The sequence below is a fragment of the Capra hircus genome, chromosome 7 (genome assembly GCF_001704415.2).
Source record: "Capra hircus breed San Clemente chromosome 7, ASM170441v1, whole genome shotgun sequence".
NCBI lineage: Eukaryota > Metazoa > Chordata > Mammalia > Artiodactyla > Bovidae > Capra > Capra hircus.
Genome location: NC_030814.1, coordinates 59,363,890 through 59,378,341, shown reverse-complemented (window position 1 = coordinate 59,378,341; position 14,452 = coordinate 59,363,890). Strand labels below are relative to the sequence as shown.

The 14,452-nt window shown below is 47.6% G+C and overlaps 2 protein-coding genes across 4 annotated transcripts in view; both read right to left on the bottom strand.

Moving 5' to 3' along the window:
• NRG2 (neuregulin 2) overlaps positions 1–14,452 on the bottom strand; it is a 197,637-nt gene that overhangs the window by 95,685 nt on the left and 87,500 nt on the right. The window lies entirely within an intron of this gene.
• Positions 5,191–5,993, bottom strand: LOC102172435 (ferritin light chain). The gene has a single exon (XM_005683026.3). It carries the CDS (start codon positions 5,880–5,882, stop codon positions 5,355–5,357), a length of 528 nt encoding a protein of 175 aa, XP_005683083.2. The 5' UTR covers positions 5,883–5,993; the 3' UTR covers positions 5,191–5,354.

Sequence of the window (14,452 nt, the reverse complement as noted above, 5' to 3'; positions counted from 1 at the left end):
AAGATATACAAATTGCCAGTAAGCAAGTGAAGAGATGGTCAACATTATTAGCCATTGTTAATTGCTCAGTAGTGTCTGACTCTTTGCAACCCCATGTACTGTATGTAGCCCGTCAGACTGCTCTGTCAAGGGATTATTCCAGCAAGAATACTGGAGTGGGTTGCCATTCCCTCCTCCAGGAGATCTTCCCAACCCAGGGATCAAACCTGGGCTTCTTGCATTGCAGGCAGATTCTCTACTATCTGAGCCACCAGGGAAACCCTTAAGGATATGCAAATCCTTAGCCATTAAGGCAATGCAAATCAGAATCATAAGATGCCTGGTACGACATAGGCAACAAAAGCAAAAACAGACAAACAGGACTACACCAAACTTTAAAACTTCTGAGCATCTAAGGACATGCTGCTGCTGCTGCTAAGTCACTTCAGTCGTGTCCAACTCTGTGCGACCCCAGAGACGGCAGCCCACCAGGCTCCCCCGCCCCTGGGATTCTCCAGGCAAGAACACTGGAGTGGGTTGCCATTTCCTTCTCCAATGCATGAAAGTGAAAAGTGAAAGTGAAGTCGCTCAGTCGTATCCGACTCTTAGTGACCCAATGGACTGCAGCCTACCAGGCTCCTCCGTCCATGGGATTTTCCAGGCAAGAGTACTGGAGTGGGGTGCCATTGCCTTCTCTAATCTAAGGACATAGTTAATAGAATAAAAAGGCAAGCTATGGAATGGGAGAAAATACTTGCAAATCATATACTGATAAAGAATTAATATCCAGAATATTCAAAGAGCTCTTACAACCCAACAGCAAAAATAAATAAATAAATAAATAACCTGAGTAAAAAATGGACAAAGAAATTGAATGAGCATTTCTCCAAAGATGATACACATGTTGGTCAACAAGCATATGAAAAGATGCCCAGCATCACTAATAATCAGAGAAAGGCAAATCAAAATCACAATGACATATCACCTCACACCATTACAATGACTATGATTCAAGAAAACAACACAGAAAATATCAAGTGTTGGTAAAATGGTGCAACCACCATGGAAAACAGTATGATGGTTTCTCAAAAAATTGAAACTAGAACTACCATTTGATCCAACAATCTTACTTCTGGTGGTATTTGCATACCCATGTTCAGAGCAGCACTTTTCACAATAACCAAGAGGTGGAAGCAGCCCAAATATCCATCAATGGGTTAATGGATAAATAAAAATTGTTATATACATACAATGGAATATTATTCGGCCTTAAAAAGGAAGGAAATTTTGACACATGCTATAACATAGATACCTTGAGGACATTCTGCTAAGCAAAATAAGCCAGTCACAACAAAACCAATACTGTATGATTCTACTTACTGGGTACCTAGAGTAGTTTAATTCATAGAAACAAAGTGGAACAGTGGGGGTAGGTGGGGAATGAAATTTGTTTAATGTATATAGAGTTTCAGATCTGCAAGATGAAAATGTTCTGTTTCACAATAGATCTGTGTAAATCTATTTATAGTTAAACCATACACTTAAAAATGATTAAGATTGTAAGTTTTGTTGTAAGTTTTTGCTCGCAATTTTTTTTTAGAAAAAGTCATCACTGACAATTGACAAGACAGCTTAAAAAGGGGAAGGATGAATGTGAATTTGAGTTTCAAAGAAGCAGAATCCAACTACAGGTACATCAGGGAAAGTTAAGGAGACTTTTGGAATATCAATACCAATCCTTTATTTACATGTGACAGCCTCTGCTGTCCTTGAGGCCTAAGACTAAAGTCCTGAAGTAACAAAGTACATGTGTATGTTCTAGGGAGGAGTTTTGATGCTAAGAGGCTCAATGTTGAAGTTTAAATTTAGCAGCGATTGATACCAGTCAAGAATTAATGCCGTGTATCCAAGTGTTTATTTCTTGAAATCTTGCATTATTACAGATCACAAATTTAAATGTAATGAGTTATAATTTATGTTAATACTTGTGTCAAGTTAATCTAATAAAGAGCTATACATTAAAAAAAAAAAATAAGACACTACTTCACATCCACTAGGATGGTTAGAACAGAAGATAGGTAATAACGAATGTTGGTGAAGATACAGAGAAATTGGAATTTTCATACTGCTGCTGGGAAAGTAAAATGGTACAACTGCTTTAGAAATCAGTATGGCAGTTCCTCAAAAGGTTAAGCCCAGAGTTACCATATGGCCCAGCAATGCCTCTCCCAGGTGTATAAATATACACTCGAGAAATAAAAACATCTGTCCGTACAAAACTTATACACAAATGTTCATTGAAGTATTGTTCATAACAACCAAAAGCAGAAGTAACCCAAATATTCTTCAACTGATTAATGGATAAATAAAATGTGGTATATATACATATGGGCTTCCCTGGTGGCTCAGACAGTAAAGAATCTGCCTGCAATGCAGGAGACCTGAGTTTGATCCCTGTGTTGGGAAGATCCCCTGGAGAAGGGAATGGCTGCCAACTCCACTATTCTTGCCTGGATAATTCCATGGACAGAGGAGCCTGGCAGGCTACTACAGTCCATGGGGTTGCAAAGAATTTACACACAATGGAATATTATTAGGTAACAAAATGTAATGAACTATTTGATATAGTTACAACATGGATAAACTTTGAGAACATTAAGCTAAGTGAAAAAAAGTTCATAAAAGACCCCATAATGTGTACTTCCATATATACCATGTCCAGAAAAGGCAAATCTATAGTGACAGAAGGCTGATTTGTAATTGACTATGGCTAGGATGCTGGGAGGGATTGGGGGCAGGAGGAGAAGGGGACGACAGAGGATGAGACGGCTGGATGGCATCACCAACTCGATGGACATGAGTTTGAGGGAACTCCAGGAGTTGGTGATGGACAGGGAGGCCTGGCGTGCTGCGATTTATGGGGTCTCAAAGAGTCGGACACGACTGAGCGACTGAACTGAACTGAACTGAGGGAGTGGTAAGTGGCTAAAGAGTATAGGGACTCTTTTTTGGAGTGATAAAAATGCTCTAAAATTGACAACAGTGATGGTTGTACAACTCCTTGAATATATTAAAAACCATTGAGGGATTTCCTTGGTGGTCTAGTGGTTAAGAATCTTGCAATGCAGGGGTCACAGATTTGATCCCTGGTCAGGGAATTAAGATCCCACATGCTGAGGAGCAACTAAGCCCGCACCATGCCTAGAATCTGTGTATCACAATGGAAGATCCTGTGTGCTGAAACTAAGACTTGACACAGCCAAATACATATTTTTTAATTAAAAAAAAAACCATCGAACTATATACGTTACATGAGTGAATTGTGTGTTTATGTAAATTACATCTCAATAAAACTGTTACCCACCCTCTCACTCCACCCAATGTACAAAATCTAGCTTACTGGACCATACCAAAACAGGCAGCAGGCTCCTTTCCTAGGGGAATTGAACAACCTGAATTGAACCAGGGCCCACACAATCTCATTTCACGTGACAGCTGCTCACACCCAACCACAGAGCTCCCACCTACAGAACCCTTTCATTCCAGTGGTGGGAGAGAGGTTCAGCTGTGGACTTCCTAAGAGAACTAGCCTAAATGTACCATACTTGTCTCCAAAACAGGTCCACTTCACAAATCACTGTTACCATCACTTTGATTTTCACTGCCACCATTATGGTCCATCATCTCAGCCCCTATGCAGCCAGTATCATAGTTGCCTTCCAGCTACTAGCATAGCCAGTATCCTGGCCATTGCTGCCAATAGGAGCTCCCATTTATTGGGTACCTCGTATGCTGTCCCTAATCCTCATTGCAAACCTGCATACCAAGAAGATTCTGGACTTTATCCTGAGTGCTGTGGGAAGCTACTGGATGGTTTTCAACAGTATAATAATAAGGTCATAGTTGCATGTTAAATGGCCATTTACTCTGGCAAAAACCTGAAGAATAGATGAAACACTGGATGTTAGACCAGGTAGCAGGCTGTTGTAGTAATTCCAGGTGAGAAAGGATAGTGACTGTGAGGATAAAGAGAACTGGTAGGATTGAGAGATTCTGAGGAGAGAGAATTTCTAGCATGTAATTGCAGGTTTGACAAGAGGGATAAGACAGAGGCTAGAGTCAAGATTCCCTGAGCACAGGTAAGCTCAGCAATCAAGGGTAGCCATTTCCCATTAACTATCAAAGTCTTTGAGTCTCAACAACCCTGAGGCTCCCAAGACCAGTCAAGTCTCTATCAACAGGGTTCCCCAAAGAGTTGGACATGACTCAGCAACTGAACAACACAACAAAGATATTACAAATATGTTAGCCTATGTCTTACCAGGCTCTTATGGTATCTCTTTTTTCTCTGTTTTATCTTAACTAGGGAATTGACATTTTACATAAGAAGGATGTCTTAGGCTAAGGATTGACCCCAGTATAGCTGCTATATGGGGCAAAGAACTTTCCTCAAGGCCTCAAAGGTCACATCCCTCAGGTTTTCACATAGGTGGTTGCTTCCGTGTGAGACCCTGCCAGGTATCTTGCCAGGGGTCAGTTCAGTTCAGTCCACTCAGTCAGGTCTGACTCTTTGAGACCCCATGGACTGCAGTATGCCAAGTTTCACCGTCCATCACCAACTCCCGGAGCTTGCTCAAACACATGTCCATTGAGCTGGTGATGCCATCCAACCATCTCATCCTCTGTTGTCCCCTTCTCCTCTGGCCTTCAATCTTTCCCAGCATCAGGGGCTTTTCAAATGAGTCAGTTTTTCATATCAGGTGACCAAAGTATTGGAGCTTCAGCTTTAGCATCAGTCCTTCCAATGAATATTCAGGACTGATTTCTTTTAGGATTGACTGGTTTGATCTCCTTGCAGTCCAAGGGACTCTCAAGAGTCTTCTCCAATATCACAGTTCAAAACATCAATTCTTTGGTGCTCAGCTTTCTTTATGGTCCAACTCTCACATCCATACATGACTACTGGAAAAACTATAACTTTGACTAGATGGACCTTTGTCAGTAATGTCTCTGCTTTTTAATATGCTGTCTCAGTTTCTCATAGCTTTTCTCCCAAGGAGCATGTGTCTTTTAATTTAATGGCTGCAGTCACCATCTGCAGTGATTTTAGAGCCCAAGAAAATAAAGTATGTCACTGTTTCCACTGTTTCCTCATCTATTTGCCATGAAGTGATGGGACCAGATGCCATGATCTTAGTTTTTTGAATGTTGTTTTTTTTTTTTTATGCTGCAAAAAGCTTTATTGTTTCTATTTGGTCCAAGGCTTGAGAGAGGGCTCCAGGGTGTTATAAAGCTGCCTAGTGGCTGCAGAGAGGGGCTTCAGGCAGCCCTGATGTTAGGTGGGTTCTTTAATGGCCACTGGTCTCCAGAAGCTCCTAGTCGTACTTGAGGGTAAGCCTTTCGAAGAGATATTCGCCCAACTCAGCCTGGGGACCAGCCAGCCTACGGAGGTTGGTCAGGTGGTCACCCATCTTCTTGATGAGTTTCACTTCCTCATCTAGGAAGTGGTTCTCGAGGAAGTCACAGATGTGGGGGTCTCCGCGGGCAGAAGCCAGGCCATGCAGATCCAGCAGGGCTTGATTCAGGTTCTTCTCTACAAGAAGGGCGGCTTCCATAGCGTCCTGGGTTTTACCCCACTCATCTTGAGATGGCTTCTGCATGTCCAGGAAGAGGGCGCGGCCGCCACGCTGGTTTTGCAGTTTCAAGAGACGCTCTGCGCCCTCGCGCTTCTCCTTGGCCAATTCGCGAAAAAAGCGACCCACTACTTCCAGGGCCACATCGTCACGGTCGAAATAGAAGACCAGAGAGAGGTAGGTGTAGGAGGCCCGCAGTTGCATGTTAACCAGGCGGTTGACAGTGGCCTCCACCTCGGTAGAATAATTCTGACGAATCTGGGAGCTCATGATTGGTCGGTAATAATAAGGAGTTAAAAAATGGTGGCTGGTCCCGGTGATCGCGGACAGCTGAGTGGCTGACTCCGGAGGCTGCGACTGGAAAAAAGGTTGGAGGGTGGTCGAAGGCTGGAGCAAGGGGCGACCCTGGGTCTGTTCTGTCCAAGCACTGTTGAAGCAAGAGACAGATCCGCGGGGCCTCCAAGCGCACTTCGAATGTTGAGTTTTAAGCCAGCTTTTTCATTCTCCTCTTTCACTTTCATCAAGAGGCTCTTTAGTTCCTCTTCGCTTTCTGCCATAAGGGTGGTGTCATCTGTATATCTGAGTTTATAGATATTTTTCCTTGCAATCTTGATTCCAGCTTGTGCTTCATCTAGTCTCGCATTTTGCATGATGCACTCTGCATATAAGTTAAATAAGCAAGGTGACAATATACAGCCTTGACATACTCCTTTCTCAATTTAGAACCAGTCCATTGTTCCATGTCTGGTTCTAACTGTTGCTTTTTGACCTGCATACAGATTTCTCAGGAGGCAAGTAAGGTGGTCTGGTATTTCCATCTCTTGAAGAATTTCCCACAGTTTGTTGTGATCCACACAGTCAAAGGCTTTAGCCAAGTCAATGAAACAGTAGATGTTTTTCTGAAATGTCTTTGTTGTACGATCCAGTGAATGTTGGCAATTTGATCTCTGGTCCCTCTGCCTTTTCTAAATCCAGCTTGAACATCTGGAAGTACTCAGTTCATGTAGTGTTGAAGCCTGGCTTGGAGAATTTTGAGCATTACTTTGCTAGCCTGTGAGATGAGTGCAATTGCGCGGTAGTCTGAACATTCTTTGGCATTGCGTTCCTTTGGGATTGGAATGAAAACTACCTTTTCCAGTCCTGTGGTCACTGCTGAGTTTTCCAAATTTGCTGGCATAGTGAGTGCAACCCTTTAACGGCATCATCTTTTAGGATCTGAAATAGCTCAATGGGAATTCCATCACATCTATTAGCTTTGTTTGTAGTGATGCCTCCTAAGGGCCCACTTGACTTCGCACTCCAGGATGTCTGGCTCTAGGTGAGTGAGCACACCATCATGGTTATCTGGATCATTAAGATCTTTCTGGTACAGTTCTTCTGTGTATTCTTGCCAGGGTAGGTGTTCGTATTCACCAGCTCCCTCTATACAAGCCCTGTCCACCTTGGTTTTGGAGACTAAGGAAAGGGAAGTAAGAGATACTTTCAAACGCAGGTTAGGGGGTGAGGTCTCCCAGGGGGCAGCCAGCTAGAATTGCTACATTCTCTGCATGGCTCCTGTCCGTCTAAATGGCAAATTGCTGCTAGAACATGCCTGTCTATAACAAAGAGACCAGTGAAAATGTGTTAAGAGAGTGGTGTCACAGACTCTTCCTAGAGGAAACCTGATTAAAAGGATTATTTCAAAGGCTTATTAGTAGAAAAAGAATTTCTGGCCCCCCAGGGTAAAGCTGCTTTGAGTCAGGCTGTTTCAACACTTCTAACTTGCCCCTCAAAAGGTCAGCTGGAGTGAGCCACACAGCAGAGAAAAGATTCCCAATGCCAGGGACACAGATGGTTCACACCAGCTCATCCCCAACTGGTTGGACCTTCCTGACCCACCCCAGGGGAGAGCTGAAGGGTCTGCCCATCCCCGGGGAACTGCAATGCCGCACTAGAAGTTCTAAGACTTGCCCCACAGTTCAGTTCAGTTCAGTCACTCAGTCATGTCCGACTCTTTGCGACCCCATGAATTGCAGCATGCCAGGCCTCCCTGTCCATCACTCCCGGAGTTTACCCAAACTCATGTCCATCAAGTTGGTGATGCCATCCAGCCATCTCATCCTCTGTCGTCCCCTTCTCCTCCTGCCTCCAATCCCTCCCAGCATCAGAGTCTTTTCCAATGAGTCAGCTCTTCACATGAGGTGGCCAAAGTATTGGAGTTTCAGCTTTAGCATCATTCCTTCCAAAGAACACCCAGGACTGATCTTGCCCCACACCCTGGGGTATAATGTGCCATCTGGAGAACATTTAGCTTCTTCCAAAGTAGACCTCTCCTGATGTTGAGAGAGCTGAAGTCTGTCTTTGCGCTGAAACCTAAGAGCACCTTCCCAGTCCCACCTCTTTGAAAAGGTGCTAGTCCTAAGGCTGTGTGGTGACCTGCTCTTTCCCAGGGATCCAGGGAAGAGGTGCTTTAGGCCATCCCCAGGCCAACATTCTTTCTGCAGGGGCCTAGACTCAGCTGACTCCTTCCCTGGGGAAAAGCTCTCCACAGCCAGAACTAAACCAGGGTCTACACAGTCTCACTGCACCTGACATCTTATCATATCACATCCAACCCCAGGGCTCTCACATATAGAGTCTTTTTTTCCAATGCAGGTAAAGAAGTTCCTCTGGACTTCCTGAGAGACTTAACCTGAATGGACCACTTTTGTCCCCCAAACAGAGGTTCCCTTCACAAATCATTGTTGCCATCGCTTTGATGATCATTGCCACCATTCCAGCCCAGCATCTCAGCCCTTATGCCAGCCAGCATCCTAGCTGCATTCCACCTATTAGCATAGACAGTATCCCAGTCGCTGATGCCAGTTGTTTTTGTTGTTTAGTTACTCAATTGTGTCTGACTCTTTTGCGATGTCATGGACTAGTAGCCTGCCAGTCTCTTCTGTCCATGGGATTTCTGAGGCAAGAATACCGAAGTGCACTGCCATTTCTTATTCCAGGGGATCTTCCTGACCCAGGGATTGAACCCTCGTCTCCTGCATTGACAGGTGGATTCTTTGCCGCTGAGCCATGAAGGAAGCCCTTTGCTGCCAGTAGTAGCTCCCATTTGTTGAACACCTGCTACATTGTCTTTAATCCTCACTGTGAACTTAGAAGTTCACTGAAGAGGAAACTGTGGCTTCAAGAGGTTGAGTCACAGCACAGAGAAGAGGCATTGCTGGATTTTCAATCTAGTCTGGATGATTCCCCCAACTGGCACTGTTCCCACTGGCCCGTCCTGCCTCACTATGGTGGGCAGAGCTCGGGAGGCACACTGAGAGGGAAGACACACACATGTGCCAGCTATGTGATTTTGGACAGGCCACTCACCCTCTCGGTGATTTAGTTTCATCTCTGCAGTGACAGTTTCATATGGGGGCATAGATATGGATCAGTGTTTGTGAGTGTCTGTGGGTAGAAAAGGAGCTGGTTGTGTGTGTCTATCTATGGCTATGTACTGGGATCAGGTGAGGTGAGGTTGAGGCCATTGTTCCTGCTCTTTAAGCCCAGGGAGGCCAAGTAAGTACTAGAACTGCCATGGGGACCTAGTCGCTCATGACCAGGCTGGAGGGTGCCTGTCCACCCCCTTGCTGCCTCTCAAGGATGCCACACCCTGTGGTCAGGAAGAGGGGTTCCAGGAGTGCCACTGGAATGTGCCATCTGCTGGGAGTCCTTGGAGAGCTGATGGATGATAAGGTGACAATAGCAGCCTGGGTTCTACGGCTCCCTTCTCTCCCTCTTATGAGGTTCCTTCCGCCCTGTAGCCATGGAAAGCTCCCAAGTTCCCTCCAGATGCCTCCTTGGCCTATCTGCCTGCCTTTTATCCTATGCCACCCAGTTCTTCCAACTTCTAATTCTGTTTCTGAGGCCTTAGTGGCTGTGCCCTTGACCAACCATGCAGAAAAGCCACTGGTTATAACACTGCAACCTCAGCCCACCGCTCCCCTCTCTGTGCCCCCTACCCCTCCCTGGCTTACCCCAGCAGTCCTGCCTGGCCTGGCAAGGAGGCCAAAGCTCACAGCCTCCGGGTCTCGGCTCTGGAAGATCCAGAGAATACAGTGGCCAGGAAGGAGGACCTGCGGATGCGTACAGGCACTCAACAGCTAAGTTGCTAGGGAGACAGCACGGCATAAGGGCATACGATTTGTAGTCAAACAGACAAGGTTTAGAATTCTGGCTCTGCCTCTTCCAGGCCATGTGACCTTGGGCAAGAGATGTAACCTTTCTGAGCCATGCTTTCTTCATGTGTAAAACAAAGATAATAATAGCTACCTTGCAGGGTGGTTGCAAGGATTAACCAAGATAATATATTCAAAGCACCTAGCTCAGTGCCTGACACATATTTGGCACCCAATAAATGCCAGTTTCCTTTCCCTCCCCAATCCCCCCTCTTGGTCTTTGCCAATACCAATGGGCAAACAAAGTTGGCAGGTCACCTCTCAATTATTTGAGGGTCTGGAGCTCAGCCTCTGCACCTTTCACACTCCACAAGCTGTGGATTACCAAAGGCAGGAAAGAGGAAGACAAGACAAGGTGGGAAGGAGGTGGGTGGGTGGGTGGCCGAAGAGTGGGTGCAGAGGGAAGTCTCTGCATGAGATGGGAGAGTTTAAGACCTGGAGCATCTCAAAATAAGTGCACAAGAAACTTGTTAAGAGCAGCTGGCCTCTGGGGAGGCTGGGGGTCTGCTCCAAACTCAGAGCCTGGTTTCTAGCGGGTCCTTCCCACCAGCCTGTCTGGGCTGGAAGCGGGGAACCTGATATTTACATACCTCTGCAGATGTGTCCCAACAGCCTGCCTGCCCTACCACGGAGCAGCAGGAATGATCCACCAGGGCTGAGAGCTCCAAGCTCCCTGCAGAGAGCCGGATGACCTCAGTGCTTCAGTGCTCCAAACAGAGGGGGTGGGCTGGGGTGTGCATGTGTGTGTCTGTGTGTGTGCACGCGGCTCTAGCCCCTAGCAGACGAGGCTGCAGGCTGGGGTTCACGGGGATGCAACATCTGGCCAGCTGTGAGCCTGAGCCAGATGCACACCGGCCAGATGTAGGGCAAGCTCCCCTGGGTGGGGGCTGCACAGGAGGGAGTCATAACCTCATTGTGCAGCCTAATCCTGAACATATTACTCTGGAATATGTGCACCATCAACGGTATCGCCATAAAAAAAAGGCCTCAATAAAGAGAGAAGAAGAAAGAGCAAGGCCTCAAGAGTCCCAGCAACCTCTGACACACTTTCTGGGGGGAGGGGACAAGTGCGGAGAGAGTCTGGACTGCACTTACCCCTGGGCCCCAGCAGTGCAGGAGCTGGGGAGGAGTGGAGGGTTGAGCCAGGAGGTGTATCTCCCACCCTGCGGTGAGAGCTACTGAAAGCTCAAGACCACAAAGAGCCTTTGCAACTGAGATTTAAGGGTTAATGGATCTGGGGGAAGGGGGCGCCTGAGTCTGGGAAGTGCTGGAAGAAGTGAGCCAGAGAACAGCTCTGGGCCTCTTTCCCTGGCCTTCCTGAAACTAGGTATTCTGGATGCTTCCAGCAGGGAAAGTACTAGAATGAATGTCTACTCCTCCCCTCTCCATGGTCCCCACTCCCATCTGTACTCCACCCCCTCACCCCCCACCCCCCCAACCTGAGTGAACCAGCCAGACAAGCCACAAAAGACACAAAGCCAGGATATCAGGGCTGGGCTGCCTTGCCACCTGGGGGCATTGGCCTGGGCCCAGCCAGCTTGTTCTGGAACAATGACAAGGTGGGGTGGTCACAGCAGGCTTCCTGGAGGATGCAGGGTCTCAAAAGATAAGAGGGATTTGGCTAGATGATGAGATGAGGACAGAACGTGTCCTGTGCAGCTAAGGAGGGCCTCAGGGCCCTAAAAAGCTGAGGTGGAGATGGAAACACCGAGAAAGGAAGAGTGTAAGAGAAAAATCATGTGAGAACCAGGAGGAACTCAGTGCTGCTGTGGCTCCAGCCCTTTACCTGACAACAGGGAGAAAAAGAAGGAAGAGGCATAGAGAGTAGGAGTAGGCTATGAGAGGAGTCTTTAGCCATGGGCTTGCAGGCCCTTGGGGAACTTTCACCCTAGGCAGCTTTCCTGTCCTGGAAACCCCAAGAGAGCCAGAAAGAATGGGCAGAGTTGAGGGCAGGTAAGTCTACCTGGACAGTGGTCCAACAGGCTGTTAGGGGAGGTGGCGGCTGCAAGCTGATGAGGAAGAAGACCCAGGGAGGGTGGGAGTCACGCAAGAGCTAGTGAAGGGCCGCCCTGGGTTCTCTCTCTCTACTTCCTACGTGTTTGAGGCAAGCACAACTGCTTCTCATTAGCAAAAGTGACCGTGGAGAAGTCCAGCCCATCCCAGGTCACGGTCACAGCCCTGAGCAGCCAGCTTCAGTCAAGCCAGAGTGGAACAGGCAGGGGCCCAGGGGGGACCTGCGGCTGCTGTCCAGCCCTGGGGTCCCCAGGCCACCATGTCAGTGCTGTGTGGGCAGCGATGAGAGGGAAGAATGAAACCGGCTGGAGGAGCGGGGGGCCTCGGGGAGTTATGCCAACACCCTCCTTCTGGCCGTCTTGCCTGTTTTCTTCCTCCTAATTCATTCATCAACATCAAGGCCAAATCTGACCCCACCAATCTCCCGCTGAGAAAGCGGCAATGGCTTCCCAACGCCTGAATCAAGACAAACTTCTGAGCCCAGATATAAAAATCCTCAGATTTGGCTCCCTTGGACCTCATCAATCCTCACTCCCATGCTCTTGAACCAAGCTCTCCACTCCGGCTACTCTTCGAAAAGGTCCCCTCGTGTCTCCTGCCAAGTCCTTCTGTATCTTTACTCTCGCAGTTTTCTTAGCAGCAAATGCCTTTTTGTTTGTACCAACTCATTATTATTCTCTTTTTCCATTCCACTCATCTGTAAAATTGGGAGAGCAATAATGCCCACCTCACAGGGTTTTTGTAAGGATAAAATTAGAAAGTGCTTGCAACAGAGCCTGGTACAAAGTAAACGTTTGCTACTCATATTGTTCTATTCATTCCCCTTCCAGTCCAGACTCCAAGTTCAACCTTCTCTACTGAGCACCATCTCCCTGACCTGCCCACCTGTGATTGTTATCACCCTCCTTGCATTTACTAGCTCAACTCACTTCTGTTCAAAGAATGTGTTGGGTACCCTACCCCATGGTAGGCAGCAAGGAAGAAATGGGGACAAAGATAGTTATTGTCCTGCCCTCAAAGAGCTTACAGCCTGGAGGGAACCAAATAAGCAAAAGGCTGTTAAAAGAGGCATGCATTTGCGAGTGGTAGACTACCTACTCACACAGCACTATGGGAGGCCAGAGGCAAGACTAGCACTGAAGATCAGGGAAGGCTTCTCAGAGGAGGTGACAAACAGGCATCTGTAAGCTGAATAGGAGTTAGCAGGGGAGAGTGAGGAACAGGTGTTGCAAACAGTATGAACAGCATGAGAGGAGGAAAAGGGTGATGAATTTGGAAAGTGCACTGAGCTCAGTAGGGTTAAGCATGGACCGTGAGGAGGAACGGTGAAAGCTGAGGCTAGAGAAGTTTGGCAGGAGGGAGATCTGGAAAGGCTGTGCAAGCTGAACTAGGACGCTGGGGCCGAGGCCTGTGGGCAACGGGGAATCATGGGAGGGGCTGTGCTGCTCACTTTGGCCCTTACCATATGTGCCTGCAACTATTTTAACTGTTTCATGTCTGTCAGAATTGTCTCCCAGGAGGTTACAACCTGGCACCTTTGCACATGCCTTTTTTTGGAATTCTCCAGGCAAGAATATTGGAGTGGGTAGCCATTCCCTTCTCCAGCAGATCTTCCCAACCCAGGGATCGAACCCAGGTCTCCTGCATTGCAGGTAGATTCTTTACCATCTGAGCTACCAGGGAAGAATTAAGAACAAGAAACAAATGTGTGCCTCTCAGCATCTTTCCCACCCCATCCATGGTGTTCTCTTGGTCCACTTCTCTCTCTCTCCAGCTTGTGGGAATCACTGTTGACCTGGAAGCTGCCTCGTTGCCCTTCCCCCAATACATCATGCAGTACCTGGGGACCTGAAGCAGGTTAGCCAGTTCTGGGATGTCCCTGTCCTGACCAGTTAGCACCTCCTCCAGGAAGCCTTCCTTGACTCCCAACTCACAGTACTCCTTCTTCCCTTCTCTGACTTTCTGCACTTCCAGACGGCACCATTCATGAAGTTTGTGACTGAGAATTCCTTCTAAGGGTTATCAGACCTCACGGGCTCCTCCCACCCTCAAGATTCTAAGCTCCTTGAGGGCAGGATCCGGCTGCTGTCTCTCCAGCATCTCCATGGTCCTCAGCATGGGCTTCCCAAAGATGTTGGGTTGCTGGTTCCTGCTCCTTCCTTTCTGAAGCAGAGGAAAAGGATCTGAGGGTCCGGATGGTCCAGAGCTGGATCCCAGGGATGGAGAAGGGGAGAAAACTGGCCTCTCCTGATGTATATCCCCTCTGCTTTCACCAGGCAAGGGCCATCAGCAGGGAGCAACAGTCATGTAACTGTCAGATGGAAAAGCTCAAGCAGCTGGGCAATAAGTGTCGAAATCCCAATTGGCAGGACATGAAAGTTCCAGAAGACATGGTGATGGGGCAAGGTGGGAAGGCCAACAGCTGCCCAGCAAGAAATTTAAATGCACTGTGAGCTCCAGAGGGGGACCATGGGTCTCAGGCAAGGCCCTCCAGGCAGCTGCCCCCCAACCCCTCCCCAGCTTCACAGTCCAGTGGGTATGTCCCGGGAAGCACAGCTGAAAGTAGGCTGCCATCTGGAGAAGATGACAGGGTCTGGAAGACAGTGTCACCAAAAGGCTTTCTCCCTGAGG

Bases quoted from the DNA above. Each gene is read 5' to 3' on its own strand.
- LOC102172435 (XM_005683026.3), bottom strand. From the start codon at position 5,882: ATGAGCTCCCAGATTCGTCAGAATTATTCTACCGAGGTGGAGGCCACT.